The sequence below is a fragment of the Brachycentrus maculatus genome, unplaced genomic scaffold (genome assembly GCF_059751285.1).
Source record: "Brachycentrus maculatus isolate JH-2025_06_01 unplaced genomic scaffold, ASM5975128v1 h1tg000038l, whole genome shotgun sequence".
Taxonomy (NCBI): domain Eukaryota; kingdom Metazoa; phylum Arthropoda; class Insecta; order Trichoptera; family Brachycentridae; genus Brachycentrus; species Brachycentrus maculatus.
Window position 1 is genome coordinate 751,810 of NW_028280792.1, and position 16,198 is coordinate 768,007.

Genomic DNA, 16,198 nt, shown 5'->3' on the forward strand with positions numbered 1-16,198 from the left:
TCGTAAACACATGAAGGAAAGGCGATTAGCCCTCCGCTTCAGGTACCAGTCCAGGGTAATATTGAATAAATATTACAGTGAAAAAATCACAAATATTTATTTATATTTATTTGACCCCCCTGGGAATTTAACCCGGGACGTCCAGAACGGCAGCCGAGCGGGCTGACCATTACACTACGGAGGTGGACAAAAGGTGAAAAATGGTGGACAAAAAACTTCACATACATACTCGACGATTACTCCAACTCCTGACCTAACCACTTTCAAGTATTTGAAATTTATGAAAATGCCAAGTTCTCTTTGGTCTTACTCTGCTTCTGTTAGTGGATAACATAAAAATTTACAGAAATGTTAAAGTATACATCTGTTTGCATACATTATTTGCTTCTTGGAATACGATTTATCTGACGATTGTGTGGTAAAACGATGTATACAAAAAGATGTTGGAATGGTGAAATAAGGAAGAAATGCAAGGCTAAGATAAGCATTATCAATAAAATTAAGAAAGATGTGTTGAGATGGTTTGGACATGATGAGCGAATGAGTGAGAAGAGAACGATTTTACAAGTTTAAGGCGAATAAAGTAGGAAATAAGAGCAGAGGAAGACCTAGGAAAACTTTGCATTGTACGTCAAATACTTAGCCTAAGGCTGAGATAAGTATTATGGATAAAATTAAGAAAGGTGTCTTGACATGATTTGGGGGTGTAAATCGTATAAGTGAAGGAAGAATACTTAGACAAAAAATTGTCAAGAAACTGTAGTTGGAATTGGAAGGAAATGAAGATGTAGGAAAACTTGACGTGATGAAATATTCTAAACATTTTGGTGTCGTCGGGTTAAGAGTCTAAATAATCGGCTGATATGGATGAGGAGATGCATGAATGTGGAAGAGCCGAAGATCGTTCTCAAACACAGAGTGATGTTGCGTTCTATTCTCTCTGCCTTTCCCTGCACAGAAGCGGCGTGTTGTTAGTGAAGAATGGCTTTTTTAGCAATTGATTCATTATTGTTTCATTGAAACAGATGTGCCTTAAGTGATACATTTGTTAAAAGCTAGCTAATCTCTTACATACATGTTGTATATTCTTCGCACAACTCTCAAAGAGCCATTAAGCTATATTTTTGCCTCTGCAAGTTAGTGTTTAGTGCAAGCCAAGCACATCTGTTGCGACATTTCAGCGAAAGGCGAAGGGTAAGATTTATTGCCTCTGGTGTTCCGCAAGGGTTGTACTCTTGCCTCCAACAAATGCCAGCAAATTAAATAATCGTTCGCCTGGTTTATTTCCGTCCCGGGGTCTGTTCCTATCCACCGAGATGGCAACATGCTCTACAAATTCACCAGCGGGCTATTCTGTGCGCAGAGGAAGGGGTAAATGAGATATTAGGCTACACATATATACATACCATGTGAAAATACACATCAAAATACGAAGGCAAATGCTAGAACTGACGGTCTGTCGAATAAATTGCCTTACAAAAATACGTCATTCATTTATATATATCGCTCACTCCTTTCAAGAACGTTATAAATCAAAAAACTTGATTTTTTAGGAGAACGTTTTTAAAGAATATTAAAAATAATATAAAATTTATTAAAAATAAATATCAAGCCACTTATTGAACTTTTTACTGTGTAACAGATCGTTTTAGGTAAAACCTGAAAGTTTTATCTTCATTTGAAAAATATTTGTATATTTAAAATAATAAATAAACAATACCTTTTCTTCAAAATGTAAAAACAACACTTTCTGTCCTGTAGCGGGTAAATATTATGTTAAAAATATGCCTCTTTTGCTGGAATATAGTACATTTTCTGGGCATTCCGAAAACATGCACAACTGAAAATTGCCGATTTTTGATTTATGACGATCTTGAAAGGAGTGAGAGATATATCGGTAGTGTAATGACAAAGGGGTATATCCGTCAAAATTTTCATTTTCTAAGTTTGTTCCACAAAATGTCTAAAAATAGTGAATTCCATAATCTGCCAAAAGGATAAAGTTGTAGTTGCAATACTTATTTAGTTTTATTAAGATATGTTTATATAAAAATACATAAAACAAATGAGTTATTTAATTTCACAGGTTAATTTTTGCTCTCCTGTAAAATTTGGTCTGAAACAAATATACCCCTTTGCCGTTACACTAACGATATATGGCATATTTAACACTCTCTTTATTATTCATCGTTTACTTTGTGTAATACCACTTTATATTACCATACCACTTAAATACCACACAAGTTTACAATGCATTTAATAAACAAAATATAAGGTATTTTTATTTAAAAAAATCTTTTCATTATCTCAAGGCATAAGCATAATTAAGATATAATATATTTAAAACATGGTGCATCAGTTACATTAAATAAAAACCTTTTCGTTGAAAACTTAACTGGCAGTACACAACTGAGTCCTGGTTGCAACCCTAATGGAAGTGAAGTATGGAGTTAGCAGAAGAAGAATGAAAGTAGACTAAATCTATTCAAAATGCTATCTCCTTGACTAATGTCAAATGAAAAACTATGTATGATACATGTTTGAATGGTGATATAAGGAATGAATGCAAAACTGAGATAAAAATTATCGATAAAATTAAGAACGGTGTGTCGAGATGGTTTGGACACGTGGAACATAGAAATACAAGGAGTATAAGACCCAATAAATTTTGAAAATATGATCGAGTATTTCAAATACTTGGATGTGGTCAGGTCATTTTATGAATAAATATTGTAAAATGTGTCCTCGGCTCGGAAGAACTTAGTGAAAACGTTATTACAATATAATCTGTGATAAAATAAAAAATAAATAATCAAATATATTAATACATATTGGAGACTGGAATTCCAAGGTTAATTATTTTTTTATTTTAATCATATTAAATAATTTAAGTTGTTACGTCAAGTGTCGATCCTAATCAAAGATCCACTTAAGCGTACATTGTACATTTTCCCTTGAGGCGGCCTTGCTACCCTTTCCGTAATATAATATCATAAATGAGGCAACGGTATCAGTGCGTTCCTCGAAACGGCATTTTAATATCACTTTCTTCACCCGGGACCCTTATTACGTCATCAACCTCACAGCATCCCCGAGCACATTTACATTACCAAGCCCCAAAGTGGAAAACAAGGATCTTAACACTTTGTTTACCGACGAATTTTCGAAAGACTTTCCTTAAAATCCAAGCATATTTGTACCAATATCAAAAAATACACGCAATTAACAAATACACATATGTTTTACTTATTATTTCGGCATTTACTTTGTGGTTAGACATGATGAAATTATCAAAGAAAATTTAATACTTGAGTTTATTTTATGACGACTAGTTTTGGAAGCTAAACTTTCATCTTCAGGTCTTCAAGTACTTCAGGTAAAAGTTTTATTTCATTACACGCGACTAGTTTCGAAAACTAACAGGCGTTTTCATCTACAGGTCAAAAGTAAATTTTTTTTTTAAATATATAAATATATAGTATATATTTCTAGTACGTAGGGTTAAAAAAAACGACCAATCAGTATTTAGTCGTTTACGATGTGTAGCGAAAAGCCGACTAGTCGGTTTTTGGTAGTTAATGTGTTAAATTCCTCCAAGGTACAAAATCTTGAGTTGGGTAAACATAATATTTAGAGCCATAGGAGGCAAACTCGGTAAAGTCGGTCCCAGGATCGCAGTAAACAGAAGATATTATGTCTAGTTTCTGATCTCCATCGCTTGGCCTTCCTGTAGCTACGTGACGGGAATGTGGCGGAGTGATCATTTTGGATTCTGACAACCGCGAGACTGAAAGAAAAACTGTCCGTCTTTTTTATTATTAACGCGACTCATCCTCTCGACACCACGTCGAAGAAAGCGGTAACTTATTTTGGAGAGCTTAAAAAACCTTGTGACTAGAGATTATATAAATATATAGACCACCTTCTGACATTTATGGTCTCCTGGAAATTATTTCGCTTGTATTCATGAATAACGTTAAATGACTGCTTTTTCAACATAAAATCTCTCAAATGCATCCATGACCTACCTTTCTGTGGTTACCTGATGTGAGTTTTCAAGCGTACAAATTCAGAAAGCGAACGTCTGCGCGAGAAGCCAGACGTGTTAATTTGAAAAAAATATTGGAAAGGTTTTTTTTTAATATACGAGTATATTGAAAAAAAAATACTACTTATCTTTCAATAACCCTTTATTTTCAAAATCTTAAAATTACTTCGAAGAAAAATTGTTTTGAAAAGAAGATAGTTATTGAAAGGTGAGAAGTCAATAAAATATATTGAAGATATGGTTTTAATGTATTTTTTATAAAATTGTGCTCGCACATGTGTTGATTCTTGCGCAGCCGGTCGCGCGTATTGTATTGTATATTTGAGAGTACACACAGAAATGTGACGCGACGGATATATAAGGAGTATTTTAATGCAATGTTTGACAGCTGAAAAATAATCTTAATTATTATTGTAAAAAATAATGCTAGAGAAAAAGCTTAAGACAGTTCTCCCTAGCGTTACTTGAATAGGTACATTAAGGAGATATTGATATATAAGTATAATAAGTCATATTTAAATTTAGGTCCAAAATTAAATAAGATATTCCTTTATTCAAATTTGAAATTTACAATGGGACCCTCCCCTCCATATTTCAAAACTAGTTTAAAATTCAGTATTAAACTGGAAGGCGTACGGCAGACAATAGTCGGAGAGATCTTCTTTGAACTTATGTACTGGGTTTTCAATAATTCCTTCTCAGTTTACATCGGGTCAAGTTCCCTTTGTTTGAGGAATTCCCCCTTTTTCAACTCCTCGCTAAGCATGATATAAATGGAGATGCTCCGCTAGCTTTTGTTTTAACGAATGAGCCCTTTAAAGAGAATTTAACCGAGAAGGAGCCCTTAAAATTTAATACAAAACATCCGCGGAATTCGATTCGAATATTTCCATGTCTAAGAGGAACTCTCGAACGATGGTAATGGGATTTTCTGATTCGCAGATTATATTTTTCTTATCTTCTTACTTCGTAATGTCAGTGTTCATTATGTAAGCCATTGCTTAGTAATGCACTTGTTCTTTAGTCGGGAAATATGGACAGAGGAATGGAAAAGGAGAAATGGAGGAAGACAGGACAGTGACGTAAAATACTTTTTTTAAAAGGTCGTTAAAATTTGACTTGTAAAAAAGTATTTATAAATATCTTTTTTTTAAGAAAAAAAGAGAAATATTTGTGTTTTTATTATTTACACAAATATTTTTATTGCATACTATTTCTGTGACCCTAAGCGGCTCATTATTCGAAATAGGTATTAAATTGTGGTCGAGTGGATTCGAACCGAGAAACTCTGACTTCAGAGTCCGCGACACTAATCACGGGACCACAACCCGACACACACCACATTATTGTATTATACCACTAATTGGCTCATCTGGTTCAAAATATCATGCATGAGCTGGAAACAAAGATGTTTAAATTGATTACTAGTAAGACTTTCTTAGTAATTCGTTAATTCAAACCCTTATCCGCACCCCATGGCGCATAGGGCGCTACATCATATAAACGCAGTGTTATCATGATCGTTAACATATGAAGGAAATTTGATGAGCCTTCCGCTTCAGGTACCAGAGTTTCTCGGTTCGAACCTACTACCACAATTTCAAACCTATTTCTAATAATGAGCGGCTTAGGCTCACAGAAAAAGTATGAAATCGAAATATTTGTGTAAATAATAAAAAACATATATATTTCTCTTTTTTAAATTATATATATATATATATATATATATATATATATATATATATATATATATATATATATATATATATATATATATATATATATATATATATATATATGTATATATATATATATATATATATATATATATATATATATATATATATATATATATATATATATATATATATATATATATATATATATATATATATATATATATATATATATATATATATATATATATATATATATATATATATATATATATATATATATATATATATATATATATATATATATATATATATATATATATATATCTTTTCTTCCTCCAGATGGTTCAAAGAGAAGCACGACCAGTTGACCGCCTTGGAGACATCAGACCGCGTGATGGTGTCTGAAGGTCTCCTGAGAATCTCACAGATCAGACTGGAAGACAGGGGAAAATACTTGTGCTGGGTCAACAACTCAGCCGGGGAGGAAACTGTCCAAGTCACTCTGTCTGTAGCAGGTGAGTGATGTGTCTACTTTAATATCACGTGATCATAGGCTGGTACATGCATAGAATCATTTGTATATTTATATATAAATATATCGTAGTCGTACAGGAGAAAGTGACCAACTAACGAAACGTAAAATGTTCAGGAGGGCCATTTAAGTCACTTTTGTTCGGCAAGAAAATAAACATCAATGCAGTTAGTCATTTTTAATAAGTCAATATATTATACTTCCACGTTTAAAATACTTTGGGATTTTTCAGGGCAATATTAAGCTTGTAAGATATCAAATAGTCAATTATTACGTTTTTGTAAAAAAAATTCACTTGGTCACTTTCTCCTGTATGACTACGAAATGTCCAAATTATTCGATGTGTGTATGTGGGGGTGGGGTGTGTTTGTTTGTATTAAGAAACATGTTTCTTAAATTTTTGAACTTAAGTGCGAGGGAAAAAAATCAACATGGCAAAGTTTCATCAGTTTTGAAAGAGACTCGATGGCTTCAAATGTCGTTTCTTTGATGTGTTCAAAGCAATACAAGTATATCGAGTCTAATTTTATAAATGTGTTTGGTTCTGACAGTATAATATAATATAATATAATGAACACTAATGTAATACAATATAATGTTCAGTTGGCTTGGCCATGTACTCCGTATGCCTCCTGAGAGCCTTAATCAAGCTTGCCTCTTTTACAAGGCATCAGGACGACCTCTGCTGACAATTCGTCGGCAGTTGTCGTCAGAACTTCGGGACGCGTAACTAACTTGAGAGGATGCAAGGGAGCTGGTAGCTGACAGAAAAGCCTGGAGACAATTTGTATACTCCATATGCTCTACCTAGGAAGCGGATATGGTTTAATAATAATTATGATCTGCAGATAATTGTAATCTCTAAGTTTTGTAGTGACATTTCTCGGTGGAACTGAACGTGATAAAGCAACAAGTGTATAATTTTCCTTCCACCTTTGTCCGCAGCGCCGCTGACGGTGCACGTGCAGCCGGCGCTGCAGACGGCGGACGCGGGGCGCGAGGCGGCCTTCACGTGCGCCGTGAGCGAGCACAGCGGCGCGCGCGCGGCTTGGCTGCACGACGGGCGCGCGCTGCCCGCCGGCCGGCCCGCCGCGCGCCTCGTGCTGCGCGCCGTGGGCAAGGCCGACCGCGGAATGTACCAGTGCGTCGCGACGTCCGAGTGGGACCAGGCGCAGGCGACGGCCGAGCTGCGCCTAGGAGGTGAGACGCACACAACCTTATTCTTACTTCTTAATATTATTCTTATTTTTCCTTATTTACATTAAACCAATTATTTTAATTTACTGATTATATGCTGACGATGCTGTCTTTTTGCCGATAGCCGAGAAGACTTTCAGGCATTGGTGGCAAAAGTGTATAAATTGATTAGGTGTTAGCCTTCCTCGCTCGAAATATCTAAAAAATTACCAGTAAGAACAACCTTTGTGTATAGCAGACATTATCATTTATTGACATCTCATCAAAGATAAAGAAGAATATGAAAGTCTGGGCATTTACGGGACTGACGACCGTCATAGGCTGGTTGAAGTGATCACTTTACACACGGGTAACATTGAGCAATTCTACCCATTATTGACAACCACACTACTCAAATTCTTGGAAGTTCTATATATTGTATATGATCCAATTTCGAAACATTGTTCTTGAATCACTAGAACATGACTAGAGACATCTGTTGGTGAAATGAAAAAAAACGTATATGGGCACACTCAAAATGTTGCTTTGCTCTATTGTTAACATTATTCTTCCTTATTATTATTATTTTTCTACTTTTACATTATTCTTAACACTTTTCTTCCTTCTTCATCTTTCTATAGATTCTCAAGATCTGTCTGAGCCTCCGCTTGTTGCTCTTGGCAAGTTAACTGCCAGATATCTCTCCATCTTTTCGGTGGTCTTCCTGGGGGTCTACATCCTTCGGGGTTTCCTTGAAGGGCGATACGTGGACGTCTGTCTCCTGACATTCTGTTTAAAATTGTAAAAGAAAGACATATTCAACATTATTCTTCTTTTTCTTCTTCTTCATCTTTCTATAGATCCTGAGAATCTCTATATGCTGCCACCTAAAACTGCCAGATATCTCTCCATCTTTTTGGTGGTCTAACTAGGGGTCTACATCTTTCGGGGTTTCCTTGAAGGGCGATACGTGGACGTCAGTCTTCTGACATTCTATTTACATGCTCATTCCAGTATCATCTTCGTTATCTTCTCCACCTCACGATATCTTCCGTCTAACACGTGCTCCGGATTTCAATGATCCGCAACGTGTTTCCGGTTATAGATAGGAGAGTTCTCATCTCAGAGGTTCGAAGTCGAGATTTTGTTCTAAAAGTACCTGCTCTTGTCTCAATTCCGTAACTGGCTATTGGTCGCACACACATTTTGTATACATTCAAGCAATTATTAAAATTTATTGTTTATATGCTGCTAGTGGTGATAATGCAGTAGTTCTCGTGGCCTGTTTTTGAAAGGGATTAGCTTACTGCGATGTCGATTCCCAGCTGTCAATCCACCTTTTTGGTTATCTGCCCGGGAGTTGGCCGTGCAATGCAATGGGGAGTCTGGATAATTCCATTTTCCTCACAAGCACATACTTTTATCTTTTTCTTTATTTTCCTTACCTAACGACATCTTCGATTTTGCATATTTCTCTTATCCTGGTATTTCTTATTCTATCTCGTAGACTCTTGCCATATATGCTCCTTTGAGTTTTCTTTTGTAACACTCGTAGCGCGTTTTTTATTGTTATTGCTGTTTCCAATATTGTACATGATTTAAACAAAAAATAATTCGAATAATATAAATTTATGCTCAATACGTGCCCAGTGAGGTTTCTATTTAGGAAAAAATGCCATGTTAAATAATAAATAAATATCCGAATTCCGTCAGACTCGTATTTTCAGTCACCAAGTACAAATTATTATTCAGTCGATTTGCGAAACTCAATTCAGACGATTTAGAGTTGTTAAGTTGAGAACCATTTTAAGAAGGGAATTTCTTATATACTACCCATATATTTGAAAGTAGGTGGTGAGGGATGATGTATTTATAAAGCCTTCATCTCGAGGGTAGGTTATTTGGTATAGGAAATGAAGCAAACCTTATCGGCATGTTAGGGCCTCATAAATATGTGGCCTTGTTAGATTTCAGCCATTATGGGTCTCGGAAAGTAGGTTGGGGTCTAAATCTAAATTTATTTACTCTTTCCGATGATAGAGGGAGTCTGGACGGTAAAATACGCCAATGCGAATCGTTGAGCATCTATTTTACCTTCCAATAAATTTGGCCACAATATTTTGAGTGTATCAAAATCCTTGTTCCCAAATCTAGGTTTCTCCAGTTTTTTCTACATTTTGACATCTCAACATAGATGAAGAAGAATATGGAAGGATAGAACGAAGTAAAAAGTAGTACGAAAAATATATCTATCAAAGATGTTCTGAAATGGGGAATATCGTCACACATAGTTGGGACACGTCCTGTTAATGCCACCTCTCTTCTTTTCAAGTATCTTTATCTAACCCCAATTCTCGACATTTACAAGGATTTAAATATATAAAATGCTGGTTTAAGTAATTTATGTGATGGGTCTGCAATTTTCGTCAAAAAAGCTGTTTATAAAATATTATTTTATCTGTCAAATAAGTGATCGCTTAAAACAGTCTATAAAAGGCCGTAAGATGTGTAATATCCAAACTTCCATATTCTTCCACACCGTTGTTGATATAACAATTATAAATAAGTTTAAAAACCCAGATTTTTGAAGAATGATTTGAATACACCTAAAATATGGTAAATAAAATAAAAAACAAAAATTGAAAATCATCTTTTCAGGCGTCTTAGGTAAGGAAGATTCCTATATATGTACGTTTCATAAGTGTTTCTCCTAAATAAACAGCTTACTAAACTCAACAGTAGATGGCACTGAGAACTTAAAAATAAAAGAACGTGTCAATTTGAAGATATTTACAAGTTCTGCAATTTGAGTAGGGTGGTTGTCAATTATTGGTAGAACAGTGAATTTTACACGTGTATGAAGTAATCGTAAGCCCAGTAAATACAAATTCCATATTCTTAATTCTATATTATATTTTAAATGTAATTTTATTTCCTTTATTTTCAATTTTTAAGTTAAGTTTAAGTTAATTATATTAAGTTTTACTTGGTAATTACCACTATTTTTTAAAATATATTTTGACACGTGTATTTTGGTATTTACCAAGTAAAATTAAAATAAAAAAATGTAAGGATATTATTACAAAATGACTGCCTAATATATTATTAAAATTCCATATTATTCTTGATTCATTATATATTGAGACGTCAATATAAATAACAGGCCCTTAAGCAACCGCTGATATTTGGTTTAAGATCCAGAACAACTCGACTTGCTGTAATTGAGTTTAGTGCGTATTTGTTTTGTGATTAATACTCCCTTAAGTGCGAAAATTCTCTATCCTTTCCCCAAACAATGGCGAAGCCCCGAGGCCCACCGCCTACCCCAGGGCTGACGAACCTTTTTGAGTCTGAGTGCCAAATATATATATTTTTTTAAATATAATAACATGTTGCGTGCCACATGCCATGGAAATAAAAAAAACATCAAATTTTTAACTTCCGATTTTTAATATAAACAAAGCATATTATTTTTTGAAATCTCATCAAAGATGAAGAAGAATATGGAAGTCTGGGCATTTTCGGGGCTGACGACCGTCATAGGCTGGTTTAAGTGATCACTTTACACACGTGTAACATTCACCAATTCTACCCATTTTTGATAACCACACTACTCAAATTCTTAAAAGTTCTATATATGTGAACCAATTTTGAAACATTGTTTATTGAATCACTAGAACTTCACTAGAGACATCTATTGGTGAGATGTAAATGCCTAGACTTCCTAACTGTTTCTAAAGGCTTTTAATGACTATTGAATGCTCTCCCCGATCCAATTATTCCATAACAAAGAGAATACTGTACAAGTGCATGATAGACCATTTTGTTGGTGTTAGGATGGACAAAACTAGACAAACGTTTGAAAATATATCGCTCACTCCTTTCAACAACGTCATATATCAAAAATTGTCATTTTTTTAGTTCTGTATGTTTTTAGAATGCCCAGAAAATGTACTATATCCCAGCAAAAGTGGCATATTTTTAACTTAATATTACCCGCTTCAGGGCAGAAAGTGTTGTTTTTGCATTTTGAAGAAACGTAATGTTTAATTACTTATTTTTTAAATACTAAATATTTTTCAAATGGAGAAAAAACATTAAAGTTTTACCTAAAAAGATCTGTTGCATAGTAAAAAGTTCAGTAAGTAACTTGATATTTATTTTTAAAACATTTCATTTTATTTTTAAACTTCAAAAACGATCTCCTGAAAAATCGAGTTTTTTATTGCATAGTAATCAAAGTTCTTTGATGACTTACCCATGATTGACAACCATATATTTAAAAATGTTGCATATTCACTTCAATAGAAATCATGTTTTGTATTTATAAAATTACACTTCCTCGGGATCCTCTTCGGTTGAAATTTGTAAGCAAAAAGTGTAAGTGTTTATAGGTTTATGTCGTTGTTGAAAAGAGTGAGCGATATGTCAAATACTTAAGTTTTATTTACAATTTTTTCAATGTAAACAAACGTGTGAACAAATTTATAATTAGTCTTACTTTTTCTCTTTATTCGCGTTCCATTCAAAATCGTGTCAAAGGTTCGCCATCCCTGCCCTACCCGATTCTGGGGGATGGAAATTGCGAGAAGACGCTGAAAAGTGAATTAGGCACCTGAACCTTCCCTTAGTCTCTGGTGTTTGCACTACGCCCACGCGATCAAAGAAACATCAGGGCGGTACAATGCTCAAATTCGGATTCTAATTGACGCAATTTATTCCGAAATAATTTAAATGATTGATGAAGGAATCGATCACAAATTTCAGCGTTTTCTTATTGAGTATAAAATAGTACCGATAGGTATCTTCTTCTTCTTTAAACCCTTATCCGCACCCCAATGGTGCATAGGGCACTGCATCATATGAACGCAGTTTTATCTTGATAACACTTGACGCAAAGGTGATAAGCCTTCCGCTTCAGATACCAGTCCAGGGTAATATTGAATAAATATTATAGTGAAAAAATTAAGCCTCCCCCCCCCTCCCTTGGGAATTGAATCTAAGACCTCCAGAAAGGTAGCCGAGCGTGACTACGTAGGCGGACATAACTGCAAATAACCAAACTTAAAAAATATCCAGAATTACTATAATTTCGATACGCTTTTCTCAATAGTCATATTTAATCTATGTTGAAAAATAAATGTATACAAATATATACAGATTCTACCCATCACTATAGGTCCAAATTGCCTAATTTCTTCAAATTTGCGTAATTTAAAAAAATATTAAAACGTAAAACTGTCGATGAATTGAATGAATGATCTACATTTATCTCTTAATTAAGTTTTACAATTTATAGTAAATAGCAGATATTTTCGAAATAACCTTAAATATTTTGAAAAAACTGAAAACATAAAAGTATCAACCTGCAGTTCGTCACCGTAAGTTTCCACCATAACGTTCCGCAAATAAATGTTTATGTTTCTGATCTCCTGATGTTAGTAAAATGAATTAAAAGTTAAGTAAATGCTGAAAACATACTGTACGCACATTCCATCCCCTAAAAATAATGTCTCTATTTTCTTTTCCCAATTTCACGTCTACTTTTTCTACTTCTCTTTTCCTTAATTTGAATTCCCGAAAAGATGTTGTCTTGTTTTCCTGGGAGTACTTTTTGCAAACTTTATAAGAAATTTTGCTGGTTCGAAAAGATTTCTCGCGTACCTATCGTAACTTTCTTGATTATGAAAAATAACTTTTTAAATTTCGCTGACACTTTATTTGAAATTCAAAAACAGAAATTTAATAAATGTTTTGTTTTACTCTGACGCTTTTGTTTTGTGCCTTATTATTGAGTTATTTAATAAACTTCACCTTCCATTTCTTACCCTTTAAAGTTTATATATTCTCAATTTTATTGCAGTTTAATATTTGACGAACGAGTTTAATTGTGAGCAAATAAAACAAAGCCATAAACACTTTTTTTTTACAATATGTTTTCAGCATAAAAATCATGGATAACATATATTTAATCCCACTTAGGAATTATTCATATCACGTTTTCAAAAATATTTCTTCAGTGAAAAACAGGTCCAAAAATATTATATAAATATATATATATATATATATATATATATATATATATATATATATATATATATATATATATATATATAAATATATATATATATGTATATATATATAAATATATATATATATATATATATATATATATATATATATATATATATATATATATATATATATATATATATATATATAAATATATATATATATATATATATATATATATATATATATATATATATATATATATATATATATATATATATATATGGTATTTTAAATTCTATATTTGAGTACTTTAATTTTAATCATATTTTGAATGGTGAACCTTGTTAACCTCCCCTAACAAACTTGTATATAAATAAATTGTAAATATCTTAAAATTAAATATATATATATATATATATTTATATATATATATATATATATATATATATATATATATATATATATATATATATATATATATATATATATATATATATATATATATATATATATATATATATATATATATATATATATATATATATATATATATATATATATATATATATATATATATATATATATATATATATATATATATATATATATATATATATATATATATTTATATATATATATATATATATATATATATATATATATATATATATATATATATATATATATATATATATATAAAATATAAATATATATATAAATATATATATATTATATATATATATATATATATATATATATATATATATATATATATATATATATATATATATATATATATATATATATATATATATTTATATATATATATATATATATATATATATATAAAAATATAAATATATATATATAAATATATATATATTTATATATATATATATATATATATATATAAATAGGGTCCGCCATCTAAAGTTTTTTTTTTTAACTAGTGCTTATTTCGTGAATGGTAACACTTAGCTCATGTCTGATTTGACAGATAATTAGTTTTATCCTTCCGCTGAGCAAATATGGTTGTGTATACGCTTGAACAACGCTGGGAAATATTGCGACATTACTTTGAAAATCATGGTAATGTTGCAGAATGTGTGCGAAAATTGCGTACGGTTTTTGGAAGAAGAGAAGCACCGTCAGCTCCGTATGTTCGTTATCTTGTGAAAAAAGTGAAAGAAACTGGCATCCTCATCGATAAACCAAAGCGTGAAAAGCCAAAAACAGTGCGTACACCCGAGAATATCGATGTTGTGGCAGAAAGTGTGCGTGAAGCGCCATCAACATCAATTCACCGTCGTTCTCAACAATTGAACATTTCGGAGACATCATTGAGACGAATTTTGCATAAAAACCTTGGTATGACGCCATACAAAGTCCAATTGGTTCAGGAGTTGAAGCCAACTGACCATCCAATGCGTTTTTGCTTCGCTGAGTGGGCCTGCGATCGACTTACAGAAGATGCCGATTTTGCCAAAAAAATCATCTTTTCGGATGAAGCTCATTTTGATCTTGGCGGGTATGTAAACAAGCAAAATTGTCGTATTTGGGGCACAGAAAACCCGCACGCATACATTGAAAAGCCGGTACACCCAAAACGAGTCACTGTTTGGTGCGGATTTTGGTCCAGAGGCATAATTGGGCCATTTTTCTTTGAAAATGAGCAAGGAGTGGCCGTTACAGTCAATGGCGATCGTTATCGGGCCATGTTCACAAAAATTGAAGAGGAGGATATTGGCAACATTTGGTTTCAACAGGACGGCGCTACGTGCCACACAGCCGAAGCTACACTCGATGTTTTGCGCCCTGTTTTTGAAAAAAAAAAGTTATTTGGCGGACCCTATATATATATATATATATATATATATATATATATATATATATATATATATATATATATATATATATATATATATATATATATATATATATATATATATATAAATATATATATATATATTGTCGGGTATGTATGAGGAGATGCATGAATGTAGAAGAGGCAAAGAATGTTTGCAAAGACAGAGTTGTGTGGCGTTCGATTCTCTCTGCCTACCCCTACGGGGAAGCGGCGTGATGGTTAGTTATATATGTTTATATATAAATTTGTAAAAAGCAACTCACTAAAACAACTCACTAAACAAACTAACATTACTAATCAAACTAACCCCACTAACAGGAATACAAAAAAATAGTAAGTTAAATGTATAAAGTGTAAATAAAAAATAACTCGACACTGGTTAGAACACCCAAGATTGGTAAAAAGCCATTAAAAAGAAGAAGAAGTAGAATGGTGAATATCCTACAGTACTCGTATAAAGTAATTCTTATATTTTTTACATCTTTGGAAGAAATTTCTAGCAAGGAGTTCTATGTGTCGATATACATGAGGTGTTTAACCCATATCGAGCTGATAAAGTGTTCCCTAGGGACTACTAGAAGAATAAAGCAATGTGGGAACATTTATCATTTCTTATTCCTTACTTCTTGCCTTACATTCAATTCTTCACTTCACATCCTTTTCTGTTTCATTCCACTTCACGTGTAATACGGAATCTTAACTCAACTTTATGATTTGAAAAGAATATATCCGATAAGCATGGAGATGAAAGTGTTACTAGAGATATTTTTCAAATGCTATAATTTTATATTATTTTTTGACATCTCATCAAAGATGAAGAAGAATATGGAAGTCTGGGCATTTACGGGGCTTACGACCGTCATAGGCTGGTTTAAGTGATC

At 32.6% G+C, this 16,198-nt stretch overlaps 1 protein-coding gene across 1 annotated transcript in view; it reads left to right on the plus strand.

The window, feature by feature from the left end:
• LOC148312577 (cell adhesion molecule Dscam1-like) overlaps positions 1-8,363 on the plus strand; it is a 211,936-nt gene extending 203,573 nt beyond the window's left edge. Inside the window, exons 8-10 of the mRNA XM_088276197.1 lie at positions 6,067-6,242; positions 7,205-7,459; positions 8,296-8,363. Of these exons, the coding sequence (XP_088132323.1) occupies positions 6,067-6,242; positions 7,205-7,459; positions 8,296-8,363 (499 nt within the window). The remainder of the gene's footprint in view (positions 1-6,066; positions 6,243-7,204; positions 7,460-8,295) is intronic.
• The last annotated feature ends 7,835 nt before the right edge of the window (positions 8,364-16,198 follow it).